The 23,719-nt window shown below is 41.1% G+C and overlaps 2 protein-coding genes across 9 annotated transcripts in view; one reads left to right on the forward strand and one right to left on the reverse strand.

Annotated features, from left to right (window-relative positions):
- Positions 1-13,322, reverse strand: part of foxp2 (forkhead box P2) — a 103,224-nt gene extending 89,902 nt beyond the window's left edge. For 3 of the 7 annotated variants that reach the window (XM_085387852.1, XM_085387853.1, XM_085387847.1), the window contains exons 1-4: positions 12,896-13,322; positions 9,431-9,582; positions 3,384-3,450; positions 2,102-2,168 (exon numbers count right to left, since the gene is read on the reverse strand). The gene's annotated coding sequence lies outside the window, so the exon portion shown is untranslated. Of the gene's footprint in view, positions 1-2,101; positions 2,169-3,383; positions 3,451-9,430; positions 9,595-11,562; positions 11,699-12,895 lie in introns of all 7 variants that reach the window. The other 4 variants (XM_085387850.1, XM_085387848.1, XM_085387854.1 and 1 more) reach the window with 4 other exon arrangements.
- Positions 11,721-23,255, forward strand: ppp1r3aa (protein phosphatase 1, regulatory subunit 3Aa). 2 transcript variants are annotated; one of them, XM_085387846.1, is made up of 4 exons: positions 11,721-11,952; positions 18,503-18,561; positions 18,657-18,754; positions 19,421-23,255. In XM_085387846.1, the coding sequence occupies exons 1-4, from the start codon at positions 11,942-11,944 to the stop codon at positions 22,574-22,576; spliced, it is 3,324 nt and encodes a 1,107-aa protein (XP_085243972.1). In that variant the 5' UTR covers positions 11,721-11,941; the 3' UTR covers positions 22,577-23,255. The 2 variants fall into 2 exon arrangements, with proteins under 2 accessions (XP_085243972.1, XP_085243971.1); XM_085387845.1 differs by lacking the exon at positions 11,721-11,952 and adding an exon at positions 16,187-17,658.
- Positions 23,256-23,719: the final 464 nt, after the last annotated feature.

Here is a 23,719-nt window from a genome sequence, read left to right on the forward strand (position 1 = left end):
GAAAACTTCATTCTCATAGCAACTGTGCACTCAGGACAAACATTCGCCGTGCAATTTCTTTTCTTTACTCATCACCCGACATCCTCCATCTCCACATCCTCTCTTGCTTTTTTACTCTGACCCTCAGTTATTTCTTTTTTAGATAGATGTGAGTGAGATAAATACCCGATAGTTGCTAGGAAAAAAGTATAGTGTGGAAAAAGAGATTAATCTAAAGTGTTTATACTGAGAACAGGACCTGGACTGAATTCTATCTTCTTCTTAAACTGGGTTTTATATGGAGCATTCACACCAGTTAAAAAGAAGAGGAAAAAATTGCTGGAAATATAAATGTCAGGTATGCAAAAATAATTCCTTCATGGAAGTAATGTAAGAACAGGACATCTCCTAATCAGAGAGCTCAGCAAAGGGCAAGATGTCACTGGCTTTTCTTCCAATTTGCTCACAGTATGACACAATCAGACCCTACCCCAAACTTCATTAAATCGAAAAATGGAAACTGGGGAACTTCCAAAAAACTTTCAGCTTCTCCCCCTCCCTCTTTCCTAAGTGTGAAGACAAAACAGTGGACCATAGAGAGAAGGGCGCATGAAGAACGGCAGCAGATCCTTGGGAGTGAGTGCAAAAGTGAGGAAAAGGGGGAAAGAAGGGAAAGTAAACCTTTGATGAGTAAGACTTTTTTTGTTAAGCGATGGAGCTTAACTTTAAAATATTCTGGGTGGCAGTGAATGGGGGATTGACCAATGGCCCTGATCTCAGCCACACACGGGGGCACTGGGGTTAATGGTGGATAAAGATTAGAAAAAAAAGAAGGGTTGCTTTGCCTGATCTCCATCCACCCCCACACACCGACCCTGCAGTTTTCACCTTCTCCACCAATCCCAAATCAGCTAGACAATGGAGGCTGCCAATGGGGAATGATCCAAGTCCCTTTGATTTCTGCCTCTACCCCCTCGACTGTTCTGAGTGCCCAGGGTAAAGACCCGTGGAGGTTCCCCTGTTTGCCCACTCACAGGGACGACAGTTAGCGGGCTCAGAGAAACCATCTGAGGATTGAAAATGGTATGACAAGAGGTCTCTGATCTATGACAAGAAATCAATTTCAAACTGGAAATGTGCGCAGAGAGCTGTTCAGACTGAGCTGTAGCTTCTTTAAAGTAGCCAAAGATATGCTTAATTGCTGTAGATTTTTATATGTGTCTACGGTGGAAGTGCAGCTTGCAGTGTTGAGGCAATTACACATTTTTGCAATGATTAGAGGGACATTTTTAGGCTAGCAGATATGCAGTAAGAGTTCATCTTTGAAGATTTAACTGAATACTGGACAAATTAAGAAGTAATGTTTAAATCTCTTTTAGGTGGAAAAAGAAATCTTGACTCTGTTTCACTCAGGAATGAAAGCAATGGGAAGGTGGAAGTGGTCTCGCACCCAAGATGCTGAGTGTCTTTGCTTATGTGCACACACTTTAATCACATTTTAACCTCAAAGACTGTACTCCAAGATGGTGTTTTAAGAAAAATTTATTTTTTTCCTGTTAGGTTATGGATTGAATAGATTTTAAAAATAGATTCAAAGCAAACAGACACAAACTTCTAGCTTCAAACAATAAATCAACCACAGAAAAAAGTTTTTTACTTCTTTTGGAAATGAACCAGATTGGCTCCAAAATGTAATAGCTCCACCTCAACAAGTTTATGCATTGTCTTGCAAAAAAGACAAACATTCCTCCATCTTTGGCCTTGACAGAATAATTGTGGCATTTAATTAACTGCAATAAATAAATGGCTATTGCATTATGTAAAATGGCAGATTATCATGTGCAACCTTTAAACAACACTTGTGCTTTTTCTTTTTAATAAGGTCACAATAACACCCTCCAGACCATATGACCAATATATCCATAAGAAAACGATACACTGATATGTACACTTTTCTCATACCCCGCTCTGCTGATTTGTCATTTCAGCACCCAGGACTGTTTCTCTAAAGCCAAACCCCATCAGCAGTCGTGACTGATGTGCCTCATTACAGTGGACACATTAATCTGAAAGAAAACACAACACCAGGCATGCAAGGACAATGAAAACTGCTTTCACTTACCACTTTGCACTTTACAGTGTTTGTCGTCTGCTTTTTTCTACGGGTGCACTGTATACATATTTCATCCCTAAAAAGAAAAATAAGAAACATGTCGGACCATAAATATGAGAAGCACACCGAAAAAAACAACAAAAAAGCGCATTTGTCTGGACATGCATTGAGCAGATACTTTGTAACTGACTCAAATAGCTAGAAATAGCTGGATTTGGAATCTGAGGCTACGGGTTGATCTGTGGACTCCATTTAATTTAATGCAACAGTTTCCAATGTTTTTAAGTTCTGTTTGGCTGCTTGCATTGTGATTTTATTGTAAACAAACATTGTTCTATCAATGATAGAAAAACTGTCGGCTTTACTCTCATAAGCTCTGCTTAGCAGAGCTCAGCACACAATGTGACAGAGACGGTGAAACAGAGAGCAGAGGAAGAAAGGAGGTAAAATGCAGTAAAGACACGGACTAGGCTGGAATAAAACATGCAAATAAACTAGATTTACATCATAAATAAATGTTTTGGGGCTTTTTAATAGTCATATATTTTTGTTCCTTGTTTGTTACTCTTCATTCCAATTCACAAAATTCAATTTCATAATTTATTTATTTCATTATTTGTATGGAAAAAGTCTGACTGGTGGAGTCCCACTTTTGCCACCTGCTGTGTTCACCAATATAGAGAGATACATGTGGAATATACCGAATTTAGGAACAATGTAACCCCTCTTCAATTCTAGTTCTGCTACAAATCTCAATCAAGACATCAATTGCATAAAAAAGAAAAAGAAAAAGTAAAAAAAAAAGAAAAAAAAGAAAAAGAAAAAAGAAATCCAAGCTTGCTCACATTTGTCAGCCATAGTGCATATCATAACTTCTAAGTAAGAGTAGATTGAAAATCCTTGGGGTGTGAAAACCAAACAGGCACAACTGAAAGGTTGCCCAGTGAAGGGGGAATTCTATCAAGGTAGACAAGATGAAGATTTGTTACATTTGAGGAGGAATGGGGCCCCACTGACCTCTTCCAGCCACTACAATCACCCTAACACGGGCAGGTTAACAATACCGTAACACTATCAAGCACAGACTAAAAACAAAGACACAGTCATTGCATGCAAACACACAACTGTTTTACATAAGAGTTTTACTCTGAAAGATTAATTGGCCTTAGGAATGCACTGTGTACTTTTAATTTTAACACAGAGCTTTGAAAATACATGCTGCTCTAAATCCCTCCCAAGGTCCAGGATGCTTTGACCGATGGACATGAAGGGACTATGTTCAAATACTTACCCTCAGGGAGAGAACTTGCTGTTGTTGTCCGTCACAGGTGGGGTAGCAGTCCAGCAATGTCAGCTCTCTGAGATTAGAGAAAACAAAAGCACACTGTTAGTCCAAAACTACTTTATGACACACTGATTTTTTTTCCCCCTAGGAACATTCATTGCTGGAACTAACAAGTGTGGGCTAGATGGCTTATTGCATAACTATTTTCTGTAAGGTTTGTAGGTGAAGGCAGTAAACTTTGTGACAACAAAGTGCACCTGGATTTTTGCTGTGAAGCCTGAGAGCATATGTGTGTGGGTATATATCTGTGTGTAAATGCATGCACCAACAGGCAATGTACGATACAGTACACTCCCCTGCCCCCAAACTGCTCAATCTCTGTAAAGTTAAAAGGCGCAGTGCCTGGAAGGCTCTAGCTCTCAACGCCAAGTAAATCACACCGTTAACCTGACACGATTGATTTCTCATATACTTCCATTCAGCTGTCTGAATCTAAGTACACATGCTATGGTATCCATATAATTTAGAGCCCATTAGCATTGATGATTTTTGTGTTAATCACACAAGTACATTGAAAGAAGAATACAATGCCACATCTGCAGCTACTGATTGATCTGGACACTTTTATTGCACATGCATTACATTTAGAGAACTAGGGGCTAACAACAAGTCCCCAGGAGCATCAGGGAGGCCACTTTCTGCTGCTGGGGGCATGAAGGGCAAAAAATGGCCTGGATGTTCCTCCCTGGGATGTTTTTTTATTCCTCTCCCTTTTATTCTCCCAGAATTCCAATGACCCCTACAGGCAACCAGCGACTGCTGAATCCTAAGGAATGTGCTCTCTGAACTGTGCAAAAGGCCCGGAGCTCACAGAGCACAGCTGAAAACAAAAACATGCCAACTGGTATAATTTCTCACTGTTTTGAGTTTGTGGAAAAAACGTTGCACATATTGCTGCACAATATTTGCAAAGAATGGGGTAAGAAGGTTTAAGACTGGGGGGTGAGCACCAACCAGTGTACTGGATATTGGGAAAACCGACATGAAAAGTTTCAGAATAACAATTGTTTTAATGTGTATTTAAGTAGAGTGAAACATCTACTTGGATGGGATTACTACATCTGAAAAAGCACATTTTAGATATAATATGGATAAGCTACTTTCAGCTGCTTCCTTATTCACAAAGAGTTGCCACAGCAGGTATCTCCACATGTTTGATTTGGCCGATTTTTTAAACCTGATGCCCTTCCTTTCACAACCCCAAAAGGACTTGCGGCTCCTGGGATCAAACCGAGGATTCGTTCCCTGTTATCGAATGTGTAAACCACTACACTAAGGAGCCACTTTAGATATAATATAGATATAAAATATAATTTTTAGATAATGCCCCCCACTTCTCTTAAATCATTTGCTCCTGGGTAGACTTCCATCATCACAGCACCCTGTGGCCATGCAGATGTTATATTTTATTCAGTGGAAAAGCATTTGGAATGCTATTAGTCTGCATGACCTCCAATTCGTGGGGATTTACAAATAACACACATGTCTTTATGCCAAGTCTAAAACCATTGGTAAATTCTATCAACTTATAAATATGGCAAAAGCATTCAACTATTCATGAAGGTCTAATAATGCTATAGGCTGATATTTACATAAAGTGCTTGTGCACTAAGTCAAGATAAACTATTTAAGACCTGGACCACAAATACCTCCACACATCAGAAAAAGGAGGGTCCTGCGATGAAAGAGGACATTATGCTAACAAGTCAGATTACTATACACAATAACTTTATCTTAAAAGTAAATACCATCCTTGGTGTTGGAAAGAGAGGGGGGGCGTTATGGAAAGTCACTGGCAATATTTCTGTGGGGACCAAATGCTCCTTATCAGTGTTAGTCGAGCAATTCAGGCCTGCCTGAAGAAAGATGAGTCTTCAAACTCATTCTATTCATGGTCAGACGTGTAATTACCCTCAGCTCACAGTCTAGACGTAACCGCTTTCACAGTATTTAAGACCCCCTATGCAACGCACGGACGCCGGCTCCTACCACCAAGCCCTGCACGTTAAATCTGTGGGCAGATAAATTAGCGAAGAATGCAATAAAATAGACACAATGAGAGGAACTTTATCCTCCCCGCTGCTAAATGAGATTTCTTTGAAATGCAGATCAGTGGCTCTAGATTAGTGAATTTTAGCTGCTGTCAACATCATAACAAAATACAAATGCGATTGTTCGCTGCTGCCTTATCTCCTTGCTTCCATCTGCTGGCTGGTTATTTACTCCCCCCTGATTTACTATGCAGATCTAAATAAGTCGCATCAAAAGGAGGGCTTACTGCACAATGGCTTCTTAAGCTTCTACATCAAGGTATTTGAAAAACCGGTAGTCACATGAAAAGGCTGCCCATCAAAGGCACATCTCTAATGAACTCTCCCATATCAGAGGGGGCTTGTGGGGCCTGGCTTTAATGCCTTCTGTGAGAGAGGAGCAGAACTACAAATCAGACCCACCAAGCCATGGCAGAGAAAGGAGGAGGACAGAGAGTGGGAGAAAAGAAAGGAGGAGAAGGAAGGGGAAGACAGCAGTTATCAGATGAGATTAACTCAGCAAAGGCACTAGTCCTGGGTCTTTCCATCCATCTAACTCTTAAGTGTACGCTGATGAAGGCACTTGTAAAAAAGTTCAAGAGAGCACGCTACACTGAATTCAGTGACAACACACCAAGGTTAACTACTTAAAATACAAATTTGTATTTTAAAATAATTTGGAATCTGAAATGTTGATAGATACATTCAGTGTGAGTGTAACTGTAATGCCTTAAAGGTTTTTTGAACAACTGTAATGAAAGGAAGTCTGAATATTCTAAACATCTGTTTAAAATGACCCATCAATCCAGTGATCAAAGGAAGACATAAACTGTCAAACACAGGAAAGGAAAACATACTGTGTTTTCCCCACTTCTCATCCTCTGCAAGTCTGCAAACAGCTTTGGTAATCTCAAACAGAGCTTTTGCATTACGCTCCTGCAATAACCTTTAATTTCATGGTGTATTTGTTGCATTCAGCACACAGGCAGGATTACAACTGACAATCTTCAGACTTATATGGGAAAAATAAACTGCATGAAGAGATCATGATCTTGAGCCCCCCCATCCCACCCCACGCTCTCAAACACACCGCCACCCTGCTTTGTATCCCTATGCCTGGTTGAAGGGGAGACCCCCACCAACAAGCATGCAGTTTTACCAGTGAACAATTAGCCCCGGAGCAAGAGCAGGCCCTGCACTGGCACATGTGGTTAAGAGACGAGCGCTGCGGGAGAGCGCCAGATGATGAAGGGATGAGGTTGGGAAGGGGGAGTAGAGGAGAGGATATTGAGGGGGGGTACCCCCACCCCATCCCGGGTGAAGGAGGCGAGTGGCGCGTGCCAGCCACACGTGTGCCAATTTTTGCCTTCCTTCATCATTCACTTTCGGATCCTCTTTACAGAGAAGATATACATATAAAATAGAGAGTGGAACTTTCCCCCCTCCTTACATCCAGTCCAACTTTGTCCCCAAATTTTAGGAGCCCACCCCGAAATTGAGCTGTGATGTAAAGGAACCCAATGGTTAAGTCGCTTGTGCTACAGAAACCAAACTCGTCTTCCCTCCCCTCACCCTGCCTCAAGCGTCTTTCTACAGTGCAGCGTGCCAACTGGGCCCAGTGCCAGTCGCATTTGCAACCACAAGGGACCCCCGTCTTTTCGCCTTGCCTAATGAAATGACAAAACAACAGATTTGCATATGCAGAAACAGGTGTTGTAACAGGTTTGACTCCTCTTGACCCGAGCCGTGTTAAAGAGAGAAAATGCTAGAGAAAAAAAGTTTATGGCCAACAGCTGCCTGGAGGTATTTAGGCTCTGATGGGCACTCAAGTCTGCACCATCTGCCCTGCTCCTTGCCAGGAGTGACAATCTAAATTAAAAACCACTCATCAAAAATCGTAAAAATAAACCATTGTTTTGTTGGGTCCATATGTTGTGGCTATTTTACTTCATTCTCAGAGAGTTGCATTTGAGGCTGAGCTTCATGGCCTATAGCTGTGATCCAGGGAAAATCCAAAGAGCCACACAGTAGCCTGTAATTACCCTCCCACCGATCTGTTGCCTTCAAACCAAAGCCCTGCGTCATCCTCCACAATATCCAAGTCCATCCTCTCCACATTACAGAGGAGAAAACCTAGAAGAGCCTGTGTGGTGAAAACATGGCCATTGTTTAGAGTAGGATTAGGGATTGCCATCCAGGAGCACGAGCCGGGTGTTCAGATGGTGAAAGAAGAGAAAAGCACTACGCTGTACTTGCTCAGAACTTGATAACTGCTATTATGTTTTATGCAGATTTACATTCGCATTGCCAGAAATAAAAACTGTGGTGGAGAGTACATGGTGGCGAAACAATCCAAAGTTAAAGCGATGCATTTCTGGAAATGTCAAACGTCTCCCTTCCACGTTTTGACCAAATTATGTCCTGACTCAAAGGGGCCTGACTGGGAACATTCTCTTTGTCCTTTTGCTGAAAGACACGGCTAGTGTACAACACCAAAGCTATGCCCAGCATGCTCAACACCACCGCAACCCAACCCCCCACTACCATTTTTCTCCCCCCTGTTTTTATTTAGACGGGTGAGACAGAAGGAACAAACCTGAGACAGTCGTGACCCTGCACGAGTGCTGTAACTTGTTCTAGAGCTATGCCAGCAGAAGGCAGCACCATATGCCCTCAGCCCCGAGCTGGATGCTCTTTCTGCAGCCTAATGTGCCTGTCAAAAATTGTTACTGTCATGACCCCCCCTCTCTTTCATGTTTTTCCCCCTACACACAAAACATGTTTGAAATAAACATTTTTTCCCTTTTTCTCTGTGTCTCTTAGGGTAAAGAGGAAAGGTTGTTTCCTCTGTGAGGCACAGTGTGTTTTTGTTTCTAAAAAGGATAAAACCCATCAATACAAACCATTCTATAAAGCCCAGTCTTTACAACTGTACACTCATTAACTAATACTATATTTATTTATTTATTTAAGGTAAAAACCAACTTAGGCATTATGAAACCTAACCTCTTTTTCTTTTTTCTTACATTTCTATTGTGAAATTAATTAAAATAATCATTATTCTATTAACATATCATATATAAAGACCTTCTAAACCTCAGTGGACCTCAGTCCTCACTGTTTACAAGTGACAAGCTGATGGCTGAATGCAGTCTGAGTAACAGTGACCTTGCCTTTTACCATGAGTGACCTTCTGTCTTTAATTCAGGGCAAGACCCCCAAAACCAACACTTTTTTTTTTTCACATGAGGACATCGTCCATCTGACCGTGACTTGAATAAAAGCTGTCATGCCCTCACACCACACTGGCCACACAGTAAACATGCAACTGCTAACTCAAAAAGAAAGAAAGAAAAACTGAGGATATAAAAACATGTAAGGTCTGTGGCTGCTATCAAATGGACCCATGGTTGTATGTGGCCACAACCAACATCGCCCGTTGTGGGCTCCACATTTTGAATCCTGCATTTCCATCTTTTTTTAGAACCAGAAGTGAACACATCTGGATGAGTGGGTGGAAGCTTGGTTGTCAAGGTGCATCCATAGACTGCGTGGATGCATCATACAGACACAGATGTATACTATTTAATGGAAAAACAACATACAAATAAAATGTTAGAACATCACTCAGCAAACTTAAAAGAGACTTCCTGGAAAGTCTGAAAGTACAATTAACAACACAGCAATCCATATCATTTGTCAGCTAACTGCATTAAAAAGGCTCCAAAAGGCTGCATGGTTGGAAGGTACTGTTAGTGACTTGAATCAGCAAACAGCTAGCATTTATCCACCTCTGTCAGCACCCACCTTTGAGTGGTAGGACTAGAAAAGTGAAATACCGTTCCAATTACCTGTCGCTCATAGCAGTTTAAATAACATTTAAATGGATAAATTCTAACAAAAACCTAATCTTCCCAAAAAGCTGGAAATAAGCTAAAGAGAATGAATAAAATGCTTTTGTACCAGGCTGTAGAGTTCAGCGATTTAATGCTGGAGTCTGTGGAGATTGACTCGCTTTTGGAGACAGCCTCAAGTGGCTATTACAGGAACTGCAGTTTCTGGCAATCCGTGCTGGCTTCCATCTTTCACCCCTGAAGGTTGCAGCTTGGTGTCAGCTGAAAGGAAGACTACAATATATGAGGTCACGGTCAAGAGTAGAACAGCCAAGAGGAGAAATTTAAACTTTATGAAAAGCATGACTTATTTTTCATAACTGTAAGAAAGATTGTGTACACAAAGCTAATGTTTTATAACTTTGCATGAATGCTTCTTTGCATTTAGAGTCAGACACACTGTGATACACGCCAGCAAAAAACTACACATCTCAGCTTGTGGAGTGTGGTCATCTGTTTGTGAGTTTTACAATCCTTGGAGGGATACATGATGACGTAAGATGTAGTAATATTTGCAAAAACAATCTTTACAGGACATTTTGATACGTGACTGTTTTGATTAAAGTCAATTTACAGCATAGCCACATAATCTTTTTAACTTGGGAAAGCAAGCATAAAAATCAAATGGTCAGTGAGTATGTTACCAACTTTTCCCTATTAACTCACCCTTGTGTGAGGAGCCTGCAATCTCTCTATAATCCACATCCCCTGACCCCACCCTACACAGCTTTCTCCAGCCAAAGAGTCACAGCGTTCCTCGTCGACAACGGTGTCTAGCTGGGCTTAAGAAGTGACCCAGAGCGTAACTAAAAAAGTCTGAGCTGTCTCAAGACTCTTAGTAACTGGGACACACAAAACATCATTACTGAAATGTGGATAATTACAGTCCAAAAGAGTGGCCTCCTAAGCATGTAATGCACTCTTTTATCTTAAGAAGTCAATCTCTCCAAAGCTGACAGCTTGCAGCATATGATCCTGGTAAACAAATACTTTTGCGCGGCACAAAAGTGCCATTAAAGGCCAAAACTGTCAACACAAATTCCATTCTTAACTTGGAGGGGGAGGGAACCAAAGTGCAGCGGGGAGGGGGGGACGGACGTGATCACTTCTGGTTGCTTTAACTTGCACGGAGGTACGGAGGTTGTCATAGAAACATTTCTATGAAGGGATATAACCTGAACACATGCCATTTAATCACCTTTAAGTTTATGTAACAGGGGCTGAGTGAAAACACACTGGATGGGCTCACTGACGAGGTTAGATAAGTGATGCTGCTAGTGCGCCACTCCCTCAAATTTCTTAACCATGCATGCCCCCCCCCGAAAAAAAAGAAAAAAGAAAAGAAAAGCACCAACACCTCAAGGGTTGAGTGAACAGTCTGCTTCATTACAGTGGTACTGGGGGATGGGTGATGGTGCGATTCAAACACTAATCCAAAAATGAGTGTTTCATTATCTAAAGAGCCAAAAACAACACTGATGTGATCTGTGTATAAAAGCCACTTTCTTCTAATCAAACCCCCCCACCCCCTTTTTTTTATTTTGCACAGTGCACAATAAAAAACTGTGGAAACTGTGCAAATTTCCACAGGAGTATTAGAATAAAAAATAATAATAAACACAAAGGATTTTTCTACTTGAGTTCAGCTAGAAGCAACAATTCTCATATCTGAGACAAAATCATGCATCAACCAGCGTTCATTGAGCTGAAAGCCGAATCTTAATTTTGATAAATGATTGAAACATATGACAGGGTATACACATTAATCCTGTGGAGGACATTCATTTTCCTATTACCATAATGTAGAGCACGACCACCCAATGATGAATGCTGCAATCAAAAAATGGACGCAGAGTGGGGAGAGCCGGGGTAATAAGTGCGCTGCTCCCAACAACGGTCAGTCTTGAAGGGAGACTAATGGCAGGTCTCTCTGCATCTCTCCCACTGCCTTAAGTGGGTAAGGGAAGGAGAAGAATGCATCCTGTTTTACAAAATCCAGTGGCCTCACTTACCAAATGCAAGGACACCTAAACAACAAGTAAACAAGAGTCTGTTTTAAACACACTTTGAGAAATAATTACAGGGGCATTTCAACAAAGGTTGATTGTGCGCTGTCGCTGACATATTTCACAAGGGGCATTTATTGCCGCCTGGCCTTTGAAGAGTGAGAGCTGCTGAGTGAGGGGGGGAACTGGCCCACACCTGCATAACTGAGGAGGGAACACCTGTGCACCCTGCGGCTTGAACAAGTAAGGTCGATCCAGCTAATCCAGGGGTGAAAGCTGATCAGAGGACAGGCCTGAAGAGTTCTGCAGCTCCCAGTGCCTTGTTAGCCTTTCTTTACCAAAAGAGAGGGGAAAAAAAAAAGTTACATCTATTGATTTTTGGGCCACACTTGATTGCAAGACAGGAGGGACAGGGAGTGTGAAATAGAGGAGGCCAGCAGAAGATTTTTTTAGGAGCTTGTAATGTTTAGAGAAATTAGTCTGAATTGGAGGTTTATCATGATGAAAAGCAATACACTACCAACACCCCTGTCTGTTTCTGGACAACGAAAAAAGATGGAATATAAAAATGGAGCATGCAACTACGGTAAGCTGATTAATCGTAGATATTGATAACGCAGACAGCAGTCATGCAGGTAAAGGATCATTAAATCTAAATGCACCTTTTGAGCTTAAGAAGCTGTGACAGTGGTATTTAAAGAAAAATATAACTGAGCACTAGTGGAACATGGTTTTAAAACCACCAGTCATATGTGATATCATTATATGGCTAGAACACTAAAGGATTGCACTGAAAAAGAATTAAACTGACTTCATATCTTACACACAGAAGCTGCAATAAGATGCAAATCAAATCACAGTTTCCTTCTTTTTTTTACTAATTACTACAACGTAGTAGGTAGCTGCATAAAAAATAAATTCAGCTGGAAAATAAAATAGCTTCCAATTAAATTCATGTAGATACTTGTCCTTTATGTAGTTTTTTGTTTATTTTTCTCTAGTGAAGACTATATATATATATATATATATATATATATATATATATATATATATATATATATATATATATATATATACAAAAAAAGAAACAAAAGAATTGAGCTGGTTTCGGAGCAAACTTTTTAAATTAATTTTTAAATATTTAATTTATCACATAACGGTGAATAAAAATCGGTAAATAGCCTAATTCTGTTAGACATGTGGAATAAATGTGTTAGAAAATTAACAACTTGTTTTATATCGTCGCACTTAAAAAAAAAAAAAATCAGCGTTCAGCTTTCAGAGCAGGCAAAGACTGGACAGTGCTCTCAAAAGGTCCTAACAGTTTTTTAAGCGAATACCGAGCTAAGGGAAATCTGTCAAAGCAGCTCGCTAACTCCGAGCGCAACGTGTAAATAATAACCCAACAAAAAGCAAAAACTTGACAACCAGCGGTTCACTTCCTAATTCAAATGCAGTGGACAGAGAGGTTTAGAAAAAATAGTCAAAGGTTTTCGGAGACTAATACGCTCCTGCGCAGGAAAACTTACCACGAGAAACGGCAGGTATATTTCCCTAAAGTCAAAGTGGACACGCCAGGTGAGAAACCGTCGTCCTCTACACTTGCAGCCGTCTTCGCACGTGACTGTCCAAGTTCACCATAACGCAGAGAAAATGAACAACAAGCTGCAGAGTAAATAAAAAAAAGCTCAAATATTCCTCCGCTGGGCACCGCTGTCGGAGACAGACACACACACACACACTCTCTCCTGCGGTCTCCCGTCAACGCCGCTGTTATTACTAATGCAACAGAGAGAAAAGCAATATACTGAGTCCTGTTTGAATGACGCGCAATGCGAGGAAGAAGAAGCGGCTTGTTTTTTTTTTTTCTTTCTTTCTTTCGTTACGATTCAAACACACATCAGGCAGCAACCCGGCAAGCAAGTAGTATATTTGGGACTAGAACCCCCCCAGGGGAGGCACTTGCTTGTTCGCGGAGGTGTGTTTGTTATTTTTGGGCGTACTGCGACCCCGTGTGACGTCAGGGCCACCTGCTCTGTAAACAAAAAAAAAGTATTTTTAAAAGTTTGCTCCCCCCCTTTTTTTCACTCTTCGCTAACGTTTAACTATTAAGTATTTTAGCGGGGAGAGCTGCTGCCCGTGTGAGGAAGCGTTCACCATAGTTAGATATTATTGTTGGGGATTGAACCGGTAACCTTCCACTAATGGGACGATCCCGCCAACCAAAAAGCAACATTTCTTGTTTTTGATAAACTTGACTTTATATGCTAAAACTCGCAAAGAAGTAGTGCGAAACCATCCGCTATTAAACTGAAGAAAAGAATCAATATATGCCTTTAATGTTCCTGCAATATTTCATCAAGAGGATCTGCTTTTATGTAGCAGCTTCCTCCGGCATACATCAATCGTGACTGTTTCCCTTTTGAATCTTTTTAAGGTCATTTTGTGTGTTTTCTCCTCTCAAATTTTGCGTAATTAACCGACTTTCATAAAACTGCACGACAGGATTTTTTTTAAACAAATAATAATGCAAATGAAAGCATCGATGGAAACAAATATACCTTAAAATCTTCAGCAGCTTTCGAGCCAGAGTTTAAACTGCACCTCTCTCATCAGCGGTGACATTTTTAAAGCTGGCGTTTTTACGTGCACGTCATTAAATTGTAGGTTTGCAGATAGAAATATTCGCGGTTGTCTACAAGTGTTTACACTGAGAGGATGATTGGAAACCAGTGCGTGAAAAACATAATATCCTAAACGCCATCATCATTATGAGTGTTATTAAAATTGTGCTTTAGTGTAAACACGTTTAAGGTTAAACTCTGTATACAGAAAATCACTGTTGAATAAATACTTTACAAAAGAAAAACATACGACAACATGTACAGATTCTTGACTGGAGGATTTTATTATTACTTATTCTGTCATACCTTTACAACGTAATTTAGTGTATTTATTCATCTAATAGTAGATCCGAAGCCAGTCAAACACTGAGCACAACCCTGAGCAGTAGTTAAAATGATTTGCTTTCTTCTATCTCGTCTTTCCTCTTCTTTCTTTCTTTTTTTCTTTCTATCCCCCCCTCCCCCTTTTTTCTTCAAACGTTACGATGTTCATAGCTTAGAAATAAATATTCAGAATAATATCAAGTGGGAAAGGAAAAGGAGTAAGAGCTAAGTGTTTTGCTTAAGAAGGGCGATTAGTGCATTTAAAGATTATATATCTGGTGTTATTTATGTTACAAATAATTGAGAGAAACACGGTTGTAGGTGATGTGTACATGTTGCTGTGTAGTGTGGCCATGTGAATTTAATATACAAAAAAAGATCTATTGTTATTACCATTATTATTGTTATTACTGACTAAATACGTAAATATTTTTTAAAAATACATTATTTTTTAGTTATTATTATTCTTATCAGCATTATCCTGAAAGCTGTTTCCTGTTGGCGTGTATGCACGGAATACCCATATTATATTCTGAAATCATCTGAAAAAATACAGTATTAGACACTTATCTGTCTGATGTAATATAAACTGGGATTGTTCCAGTAATTGTGTGGTATACGCACACAGTCTTTTCTACCGTTTTGTGCTTTTGTTTGTGTTAAAAATCTTTATTGCAACTAAATATTCCGTGAAACGTGAATTAGAGGAAGCAGCATCTGCAAAATGATGAGGACATGAAGGGAAAAGCAGTCTCGTGGAATTGTGACGGTGGTATGCCGCCACCTACTGGTCATTCTTTAAAACAGAAAACAACTTTCTGATGAAGGTAACTGGCACAGGAAGTCTTAGGTACACAGAAGAAATATTAATATTACCTTTTCCTTCTGTAATGATCTTGTTTGTGGACAAGGCTAACTGTACGCCTGGAACTCATTATCACACTAAGGGAGACTACAGTGGAAATGCAAATGAATTTTAACTTGTGCTGACATGAATTTTACTATGATCACATAGTGCCATCTACTGATAAAACTTAGTCACACAATTCGTCTTGCATTTAGACATTTTTTTTTTAGCATTCCTGCTACTGACTGTATGCATTTAATGTTATGTATTTTATATGATTGCACTTAGCTGTAGCAAATTAACACTTGTCACATGTCTGCCTTTTCATACGCTGCAAATGATGCAACTTAATCACTAAAACTGCAGTTGAAAAGTCCAAGGAGAGCATTTTTGCCTTTAGTATGAAGAACAAAGGGTCCTTTGGGGGAAAAGAAAACCCACTCACACACTTGTAAAAGATTATACAACAAGCACCAATGTCTATTTACAAGATATACAAGATCTGGGGGTATACTTATCCAGCATATCAAGGATTAGTTGAATTAAACTTCCTATCTGAGATCACTTTGTGCAAAATCATGTCAGTATGCACACGCACACAGCCAAAGAAAGAGTCCAATCTCATAATAATGTTCTGTTTTGTTGTCCAAGATGCAGTGAAAATTAAGTCTGCTTTAATGTCGATGATACAAGAGAGTCCCTGGCCTTCCAAGAACAGCAACAGAACTAATACTAATTTGATACATTATTGATGACAGTGTGGACATGCTTTCATTTCCTTGTCCACGTGGAGGTGACTAGTCAGCTGCAGCTCCCCTGCAGTGGGTAGGATGATACTTTTCTTTCTAGGGGACATTTCAGCAGGGGACACACTTGGTAACACAAGGAATTTAGGTGTGGCAATTCAGTTTCAGTTTCAGACCAACTTACTGTAGCTTCCTATGGTACTTCAGTTGATCAGTGTCAGTAAATACTTTGAAGCGGCAGCACTAATAGTTACTTTGTCTGGAAAATGCATTTTACATTTTATTGCTTTTAACACTGGTGAGATTCCTGAACAAAAACTAAAGCATCTCAGAGCTGTTCTCATATGTGCGCCTTATGCTAACAATCAGTCCTTAGGTTGATCGATCACTCTCCATTTGTGCTGTTTCAAAGGATGACTTTTCATCAAACTTTAGTCTGTTAAGCTTTAGATTTATACCCAGAGGCCTGATCACCATTAAGTAAAACTAGACAACTGCTTTTACAGTGTAGCCAAGAATGCAGAGATACTGTATCAGGTGTGGATTGTCGAAAAGCAGGTAGAAATTTTGCTATGTGAAACTTTTAAGACTTTGTTGCTGCAAAGCAAGTAAATGTAAAATAAAATAAAAAACTTCAAAGTAGCTTCAAGTATGTCCTTTTTCTGCACTAATTTTCCATTGTAGAGCTCTGTAAATGCTTTGCTTTCATGTAGTTATGATGTTACTAACAAACATATTATGAGAGCGTAACCGCGAGGATAACAGGCCAGCCTTGGTCTAGTTATATGTGTCCTATTAATAGGCCTGGCTCAGGCTCACGAGCTTCGCTGTAACCGAACTCCATCTGTCAAGTCACGTCCTCTCCCTGCTCTCCCCTCTACACTATCACTGTAGCCGGGCGAGGGTCACTCTGGTCTGTGCCACCCTCCTAGTGGACAGACGGCAGGACAGGCAGACAGCTCAAGACCATCGCGTATTATGGAGACTCTGTGCGTTCAACCCTCGCGACAGGACGGGCTGATGATGGAGGAGGAACAAGGGAAAAGTGGAAAACAGGATGAGGGGGGAATGAAGGCCTCTTCTCTCACGGGCTCCACCACAGATGAGGAGACAGATGACGACTCGGAACCAGAACCCCCACCAGTTATTCGCAGGAAGGTGTCTTTCGCAGATGCATTTGGCCTCAACCTGGTCTCTGTCAAGGAGTTTGACAGTGCTGAAGCGGCAGAACTAGAAGTCAGTCGGGCTGCTGAGCAGGAGGCACTTCATTCATTAGAGGAGCTCTATATGTGCTGTCTGTTTACAGTCCCGTCATCCCCGGAGGAGCTGGAACAGAGGCTGCAGGCACAGATGGTCGAGCTGGAGAGCATTGAACTCCTCCCAGGGACCACCACCCTTCGAGGCATCGTCAGGGTGGTCAACCTCTGCTACAGTAAGTCTGTTTTTGCCCGGATCACTTTCGACCGCTGGAACAGCTGCTTTGACCTCCCGGCAGACTATGTGCCCGGGTCCAGTGATAGAAAAACAGACAGGTTTGCCTTCAAGTATACTTTGGTGCCTCCGTTTGAGAGAGAAGGGACTAGATTGGAGTTCTGTCTCTGTTATGAATCATCAGCGGGCACATTCTGGGCTAACAACAAAGGACTTAACTACGTGATGTTCTGCCACCAAAAGGGACAGATAAAGGAGCACGGGCCTCACATGCAAGAGGAGAGCTACAAGAGCAAGAGGAGCTGTCTCAAAGCTAACAGGTGTGAAAGTCGGAGTTTTTTTAAACATGCCTTTCTGCAGGAGGAAGTCACTTGTATGTCAACCAAAGCCTTCTGTGAAACTTTTTTGTGCACTATAGCGAGAACGGCCCTGTAGCTACAATTACTGTGGAAGGAAGTTTGAAATTCGGCACAGTGCAAGTGCACTTACACTGTGCTGCTCTTCTCATTAAGAGAAGTCATTGAAAGCAATATGCTCCACTAACTGGGCCATTGTGTGTTTACAGTGAGGTGTTATGTAACCATCCAGTGGCCTGTAGAACACACATTGCCCATTTATGGCCAGATGTATGCGCCGGTTTCCATGACGTCTCCACTGTAGCAAGATATGCTCATTTTATCCTCTTTGACCCCATCTGCAAAATTCTTTTTTTATGCCTGAAGAATTATAGCTCCCCTTTATGTGCATGCTCTGGCTTTGAGCTGCTGCAGCACAAGGGCCAGATAATGCAGCAGACAAACATATTTCAAAGGCCTCTGGCGCAGATACACACTGTCTGGACGTGCATAATAGGCATTTTGTATACTGTGTAGCATAATTATACAGCACGGCCAGTTGTTGTTTAAGGCGTGTCTTTAATAAAAGATTGAAACCTGTTTTCTATTATACCATTTGACTTGAACCCCAGTGCTCGAGGTGTTTATGGGGACTTTAAGCTTCGCGAAATTATGAAACACAACATCTGGAGGACAGAGAGCAACAATACCCCTTTTACTACAAAAAGATCTGATGAATACTATACATAATGGATTGTTAAATTAATTATCTGGTACTGTCTGGAAAACATCTTATGTCACGCTAGCCATATCTTATTTTGAACAACAGGAATGGAAACACAGTGGAGAAGACCCGGGATAATGCTAACACAGCAACAGTTGCTACAGGTGTGTACTTAGTGTTTATATATGCATGCATGTGTGCATATATGTTTTAATGTGCAACAAAACTTTCACCCTTGCCTTTTTTTGGTCTTCTGCAGAACTAGAAGCAACACAGAGAGCAGAAAAGGCCCACAGGCAGACACTGGACAGCAAAGATGTCCAGTTATTACTTCACAGTGATGACCACAGAAATGTGGTGAGGCTCTTTTTATATTATTTTACCCTACCCCAAATGATAATGAAAAACATTTATTGATAATGAAGTAACGTGCTAGGCCAGAGGCTGCAGTTTGAGGTTCAGCAGTTCCCACCATGCTTTTAAGAGAGGTTGAAAAACAGAGAAAAAGGAGTGGCAGTGTGGGTCATAGGGATTTACAGAGATAACGCCAGAAGGGGTAATGTTTGGGGTGTCTTCAGTGTTTTAGGAAATTAGAAAACACCAGCATCGCCAAAAAGTAAACTCCCCTAGCCATAAAATGTATGTTGTGTCATCATAAAAACGCAGTTCTAGTTTGTCTCCAAGGTACAAATGATAGCTGAGGAAGTGGTGCATGTTATACTGCACATTGAGTCCCAGAAGGGTACATGAAGTTAGCTAACCTGATACTTGGGAACACATCTGAAATCCTTCACATTCAGTCCATTAATAATACATGGAGCATGCTTGTAAACATGTGGGAAAATTGATGAGTCAAACAAGAATAGGTCTGAAGTTGCTAGATTATTGAAATGCATTGCATCTTGGATATATAAAAATACTCAAAGGAAAGGCACATTTTTAATCACCAGCCAAATATCAGGGTTTCGCCAGCACAGTGACTTAACAAAGCTCACTGCTTTGACTTTTGGCCTTTTTTGACAGGTGGAGAGCGTAAAAAGCAGACGCAAAGCAGCACGTTTGGCACGTGTGCAGGACTACCTCTCCCAAAGAACGCATCAAGAATCCAAGAATCTTGCATGTGACTCAGCCAGTGGCCAGAAAGACTCTCAGTCTATGCCGGCTCCCTGGGGTGACTCTGCCAGCATGCTCTATAAATACCAAAAGGCGCAACCGAACGAGTGCCCGCAAGTCCTCACCTACCATCAGATTCCTCTCCTTACACTGGACTGGAGCAATGACAAACCCCAGCAGTGGGAGACGGCTGATGCGGATGACATCTGGAGCGGAAGAGCTAAAACGATCTTGTCAAAAGAAGAAAACGCACCTTCTGCTGATGACATGTGGGAGACCTTTCTTCCTGGGACAGATGATACTGACAATAAAAAAGCCTCTGTGTGTGATGCGTGGCAGGCCTTTCTTAATGGGCCCGACCATTCTAACGTTCCAGAGTCAGAATGGCTGCAGACAGCAGCATCAGTGTCTCCTTCAAACGACAAAGGGCTCCAACCCCAATATTCAGCATTTCGAGAATTTCAACTGGGTGCCGATATTCCTGCCGCCGCACAGGCACACTGCTTAGATGCACGTCAGCCTCTGTCAGACACATGGGGAGAACTGCTTACTAATGTTGCCTTGAACACCGAAGACCACCAGCCAGCAGAGGCATGTGTCACCAGCCCAAGAGATGACAACGCAGCAACACAAGACGCATCCCAAAGGTCAGAGACGAGCTCTGTAACAGACACTCCACAGAAACTTTGCCTCGAGGGGGCACCGCGGTCCGAGGACTCTATTGACAGTTCAACCGAGTGTCACAAGCATGTGGTCCGGGAGCCAGAAAGAGAAGGAATAATAGGAGGAGCAAAAGAAGTAGAAGAGGAGCCCATCACATCACACATGGCTGACTTAATAACAAGCTCAGGGGAGTCGGAGACAACAGACATGACAGCAATGCCAGGGTTTCAGAATGCCAGTGCTGTTGATAGTATCTCACAGGGAGCAAGGCTGGATGAGGGTCTTTCTTCCACCGGGGAAGGAGAGGTTACAGGTACTACACACAATGGTGTAGATGACATGCTGGCATTTAGGGAGACAATCAGACAAGGGACAAAGGATGGGGCGAGGTATGTTTCTTCCACATCCAGAAAAGGAGTGGAGGAGGAAGACATCATGATGAACTATACGGAAAATAAAGCATCTACAGAGGAGGAGATATTTAGGCCACACAGAACAGAAGAGAGTGAAACCTCCCCAAGGTATGCAGATGAAATGCAGTGTGAGCAATTTGGGCCAAACAGAAATGGCGGAAATCAGCAGGAGAGTGATAGAAATGAAACAGGACCTCAACATCTACACGATGGTGGATTTGATTCAAAGCAGGAAAACAAAATCGTGGCAGCTGAATTGAATGAAGGCGTTCCATTGAACACCAAATGCGTGACAGCACTCGAAGAGACAGAGCAGGAAACTTACTTTTCAACAACAGGTGAGGAAACAAAGGGACTAATAAGTACAGCAGAGGAAAGGTTCCAGGCGTTAGATGATCAAGCATGGCAACATAATGATACAGCTTTAGATGTGAGTGCATCAATAATTTTGGATGTGCACGACAAACAGTCACAGTCAGACCAAAGAGGCAAGGAGCCAAAAGTTGAGATGAAGCAGGAATCACAAATGGAACAAAGTGGAGTGAAATTGAAAGAAGGTGAGCACGGATTAAACTTCAACAAGACAGAGGTGGGAAAAAGCTTTAGTTGCAACGGAATAATAGCAAATCCATCAGAGCAGACGAGACCAACAGAGAAATCAAATGAAGTCAACCAGGCTTTCCAAAGTGGCTGCAATACATTCAGACCTCCAGCAAATAAATGCAACCCAAAGGGACTGGAAGTGGTTGAAGTGGGATGGACCGATTCACAGGAAGACACGGAGGGTCAAAATGAGAACATATGCGGTGAAACGAGCCAAGAGGAAATCGAAGTAAAAGAGAATGTCGCAAAGAAAGACACTTCAGCGGAACACCAATCTGAGACGTTACAAAGACTAGAAGGAGATACGAGTCAGGAAGACAGAGATGAGATGATGAGCATTCGGGAGCTGAAAATGGAAGCAGGGAGGGAGTTAATGGGTAATGTGGAGGGCCCTCAGGGGGAGAGGAAGAATGCACCGGCAGAATTGAAAGAAGAAGAAGAGTTGTCAGCAGAAGTTGAGAGCTCTCTGCGTGTTGAATATAAAAAGCTGTCACATGGAACAAAAGAACCTATTATGGGAGAAAATACTGCATCACTTGAGGTGATAGAGGTGGGATTGGAGGAGATCTTCATAGAAAGATTTGTAGAAGATTTGGTCAGGGGGATTTGGGAAGAGGTCTTTGGCAGAGAAGTGCAGGCATCAAATAGACACACTGATATTGTTGATGGAATGGGGTGCATGCTGAGAGATACTACACAAGGCTGCCATGTTCTTTTTGAAAAAGACCTCAATGACACTTTTGATTCAGGGGTATTTTCCTTGACGGAATTACCAACAGATCCAAACTCAAGTTTCTGTCAAGGGCTGGAGCAAGCTGTACCCACTAAAGGCCATGAACGCTCTGTGGTAGAAGGAAGTAAGTTACTTGACATAGCAGAACAAGCTCACGTTGTCTCTGAATCACATGCAGATTTGATTTTGAGTGCTAATCCCAGTCACAATCTCACCACCACCTCAGATGCGCATAGTCTGCAATCATTGCCTGAAACAACTCCAGCTCTGGCAGAAGCTCCGATGGATCTGGAAAGCCACACTCGCATAAAAGAAAGATCGGCTGCTCATTGTGAGACAGGCAGACAAATAGAAGGCTGTGTAGTTGCCCATGGAGAGATTTTTAATAAATCAGCCCACCCATCTCACAAACATCCATCATCTTCCTCAGAGAAATTAAAAGAGGCCGATGGTCTTGTGTGGTGCAGTATATTATATATCCTCAGTCACGTCACCAGACTTCTAATCTATGCCCTCTTAATTAGTGGATTCTTTGTCATTGTTTTCCTCTATGATTTCCCATCAGTCTTAGCTCTCTACATATTTTCATTATCATGGTGGTTTTATAAGTGGAAGAGACAACACGTGATGACAGACAAGGAGATGGTGGGATAGCCTAAGATTTAAGAAAAAGCAAGAGTGGTGAAGAGTGCTACATCAGCACACTACTGTAAACTGTAATGTCCACTACCATGTACAGTGCTATTAGTGTGTGTGTGAGTGTGTGTGCGTGTTTGTACACTTGGCTGATTTTCCCATCTATTAAGTTACTTAATAGACTGATTCTGAAACTTTTTGGGGTTGACGAACCATTAAACCTGAACACAATATACTACTTACCTGTCTTTGGACTCGCGTGCATTTTTTGGTTAATTTAAATACAGTCTAATGGTAAAAAAAATGGTTTAAGTTACAATAAGACTCACTAAACAAACAGAATTTGGTGCAGAAATATGTTTTTGTTGTTGCATGTTTTGTAACGCTATAAATCTGTCTTGCAACTCCAAGTAGTCGATCTAATTTGAGTTCCCATTAGGGCGTCATTCTGTGGTTAAAAAAAAAGACAATAAAGGAATACAATAAACTTCAAACTGAACTGAACGTTGTTAAAATCATAGGAATTTTCACCTTTTGTTGAATGTTTTAGTCCACAGAAATGTTTTAAGTGTATGACGTGTGTATGTTTGCTGTGTTTTATGGGCCCAATACCACTTTATTATGTAACAAATGGAACAAATTTCCTTGATTTTCTTCAATAAAAGAAATTCATGTGACAAAAAAAATACAACAAAGAAACCCCCATTGTTTTTTAAATTGACACAGCAAGATTTCTTTTGCCCTGGACATTTTCATATTTCACAACTGATGAACTTTGCATGATGCATGTTTTATGACACTACAGCTTTGTGGTTTGTTCACTACCGGTGTTGGTCAAGTTACTTGAAAAAAGTAATCAGTAACTAATTACTGATTACTTACCCCAAAAAAGTAATCACGTTACTTTACTGATTACTTATTTTCAAAAGTAATTAATTACTTAGCTACTTTTTAAAAACAGGATTTACAACCTGAATAGGTAATAAAGCAATAGATCTTTCAGCCCAATTCTGCGTTTTCTGCATAATCCATCATACAAAATGTAATCAAATGGAAACGTCTCTCTTTAAAACTTGTTTTATACGTTTTAATCTTTTAACTTTATGCATCAAGCAAAAATTTTATTATATGCAACATGCACATAAAATATTTTTTTTTGTT

The sequence above is a fragment of the Rhamphochromis longiceps genome, linkage group LG17, assembly GCF_057381845.1.
Source record: "Rhamphochromis longiceps isolate RC_006_pf linkage group LG17, R_longiceps_female_GT1.1, whole genome shotgun sequence".
Lineage (NCBI taxonomy): Eukaryota > Metazoa > Chordata > Actinopteri > Cichliformes > Cichlidae > Rhamphochromis > Rhamphochromis longiceps.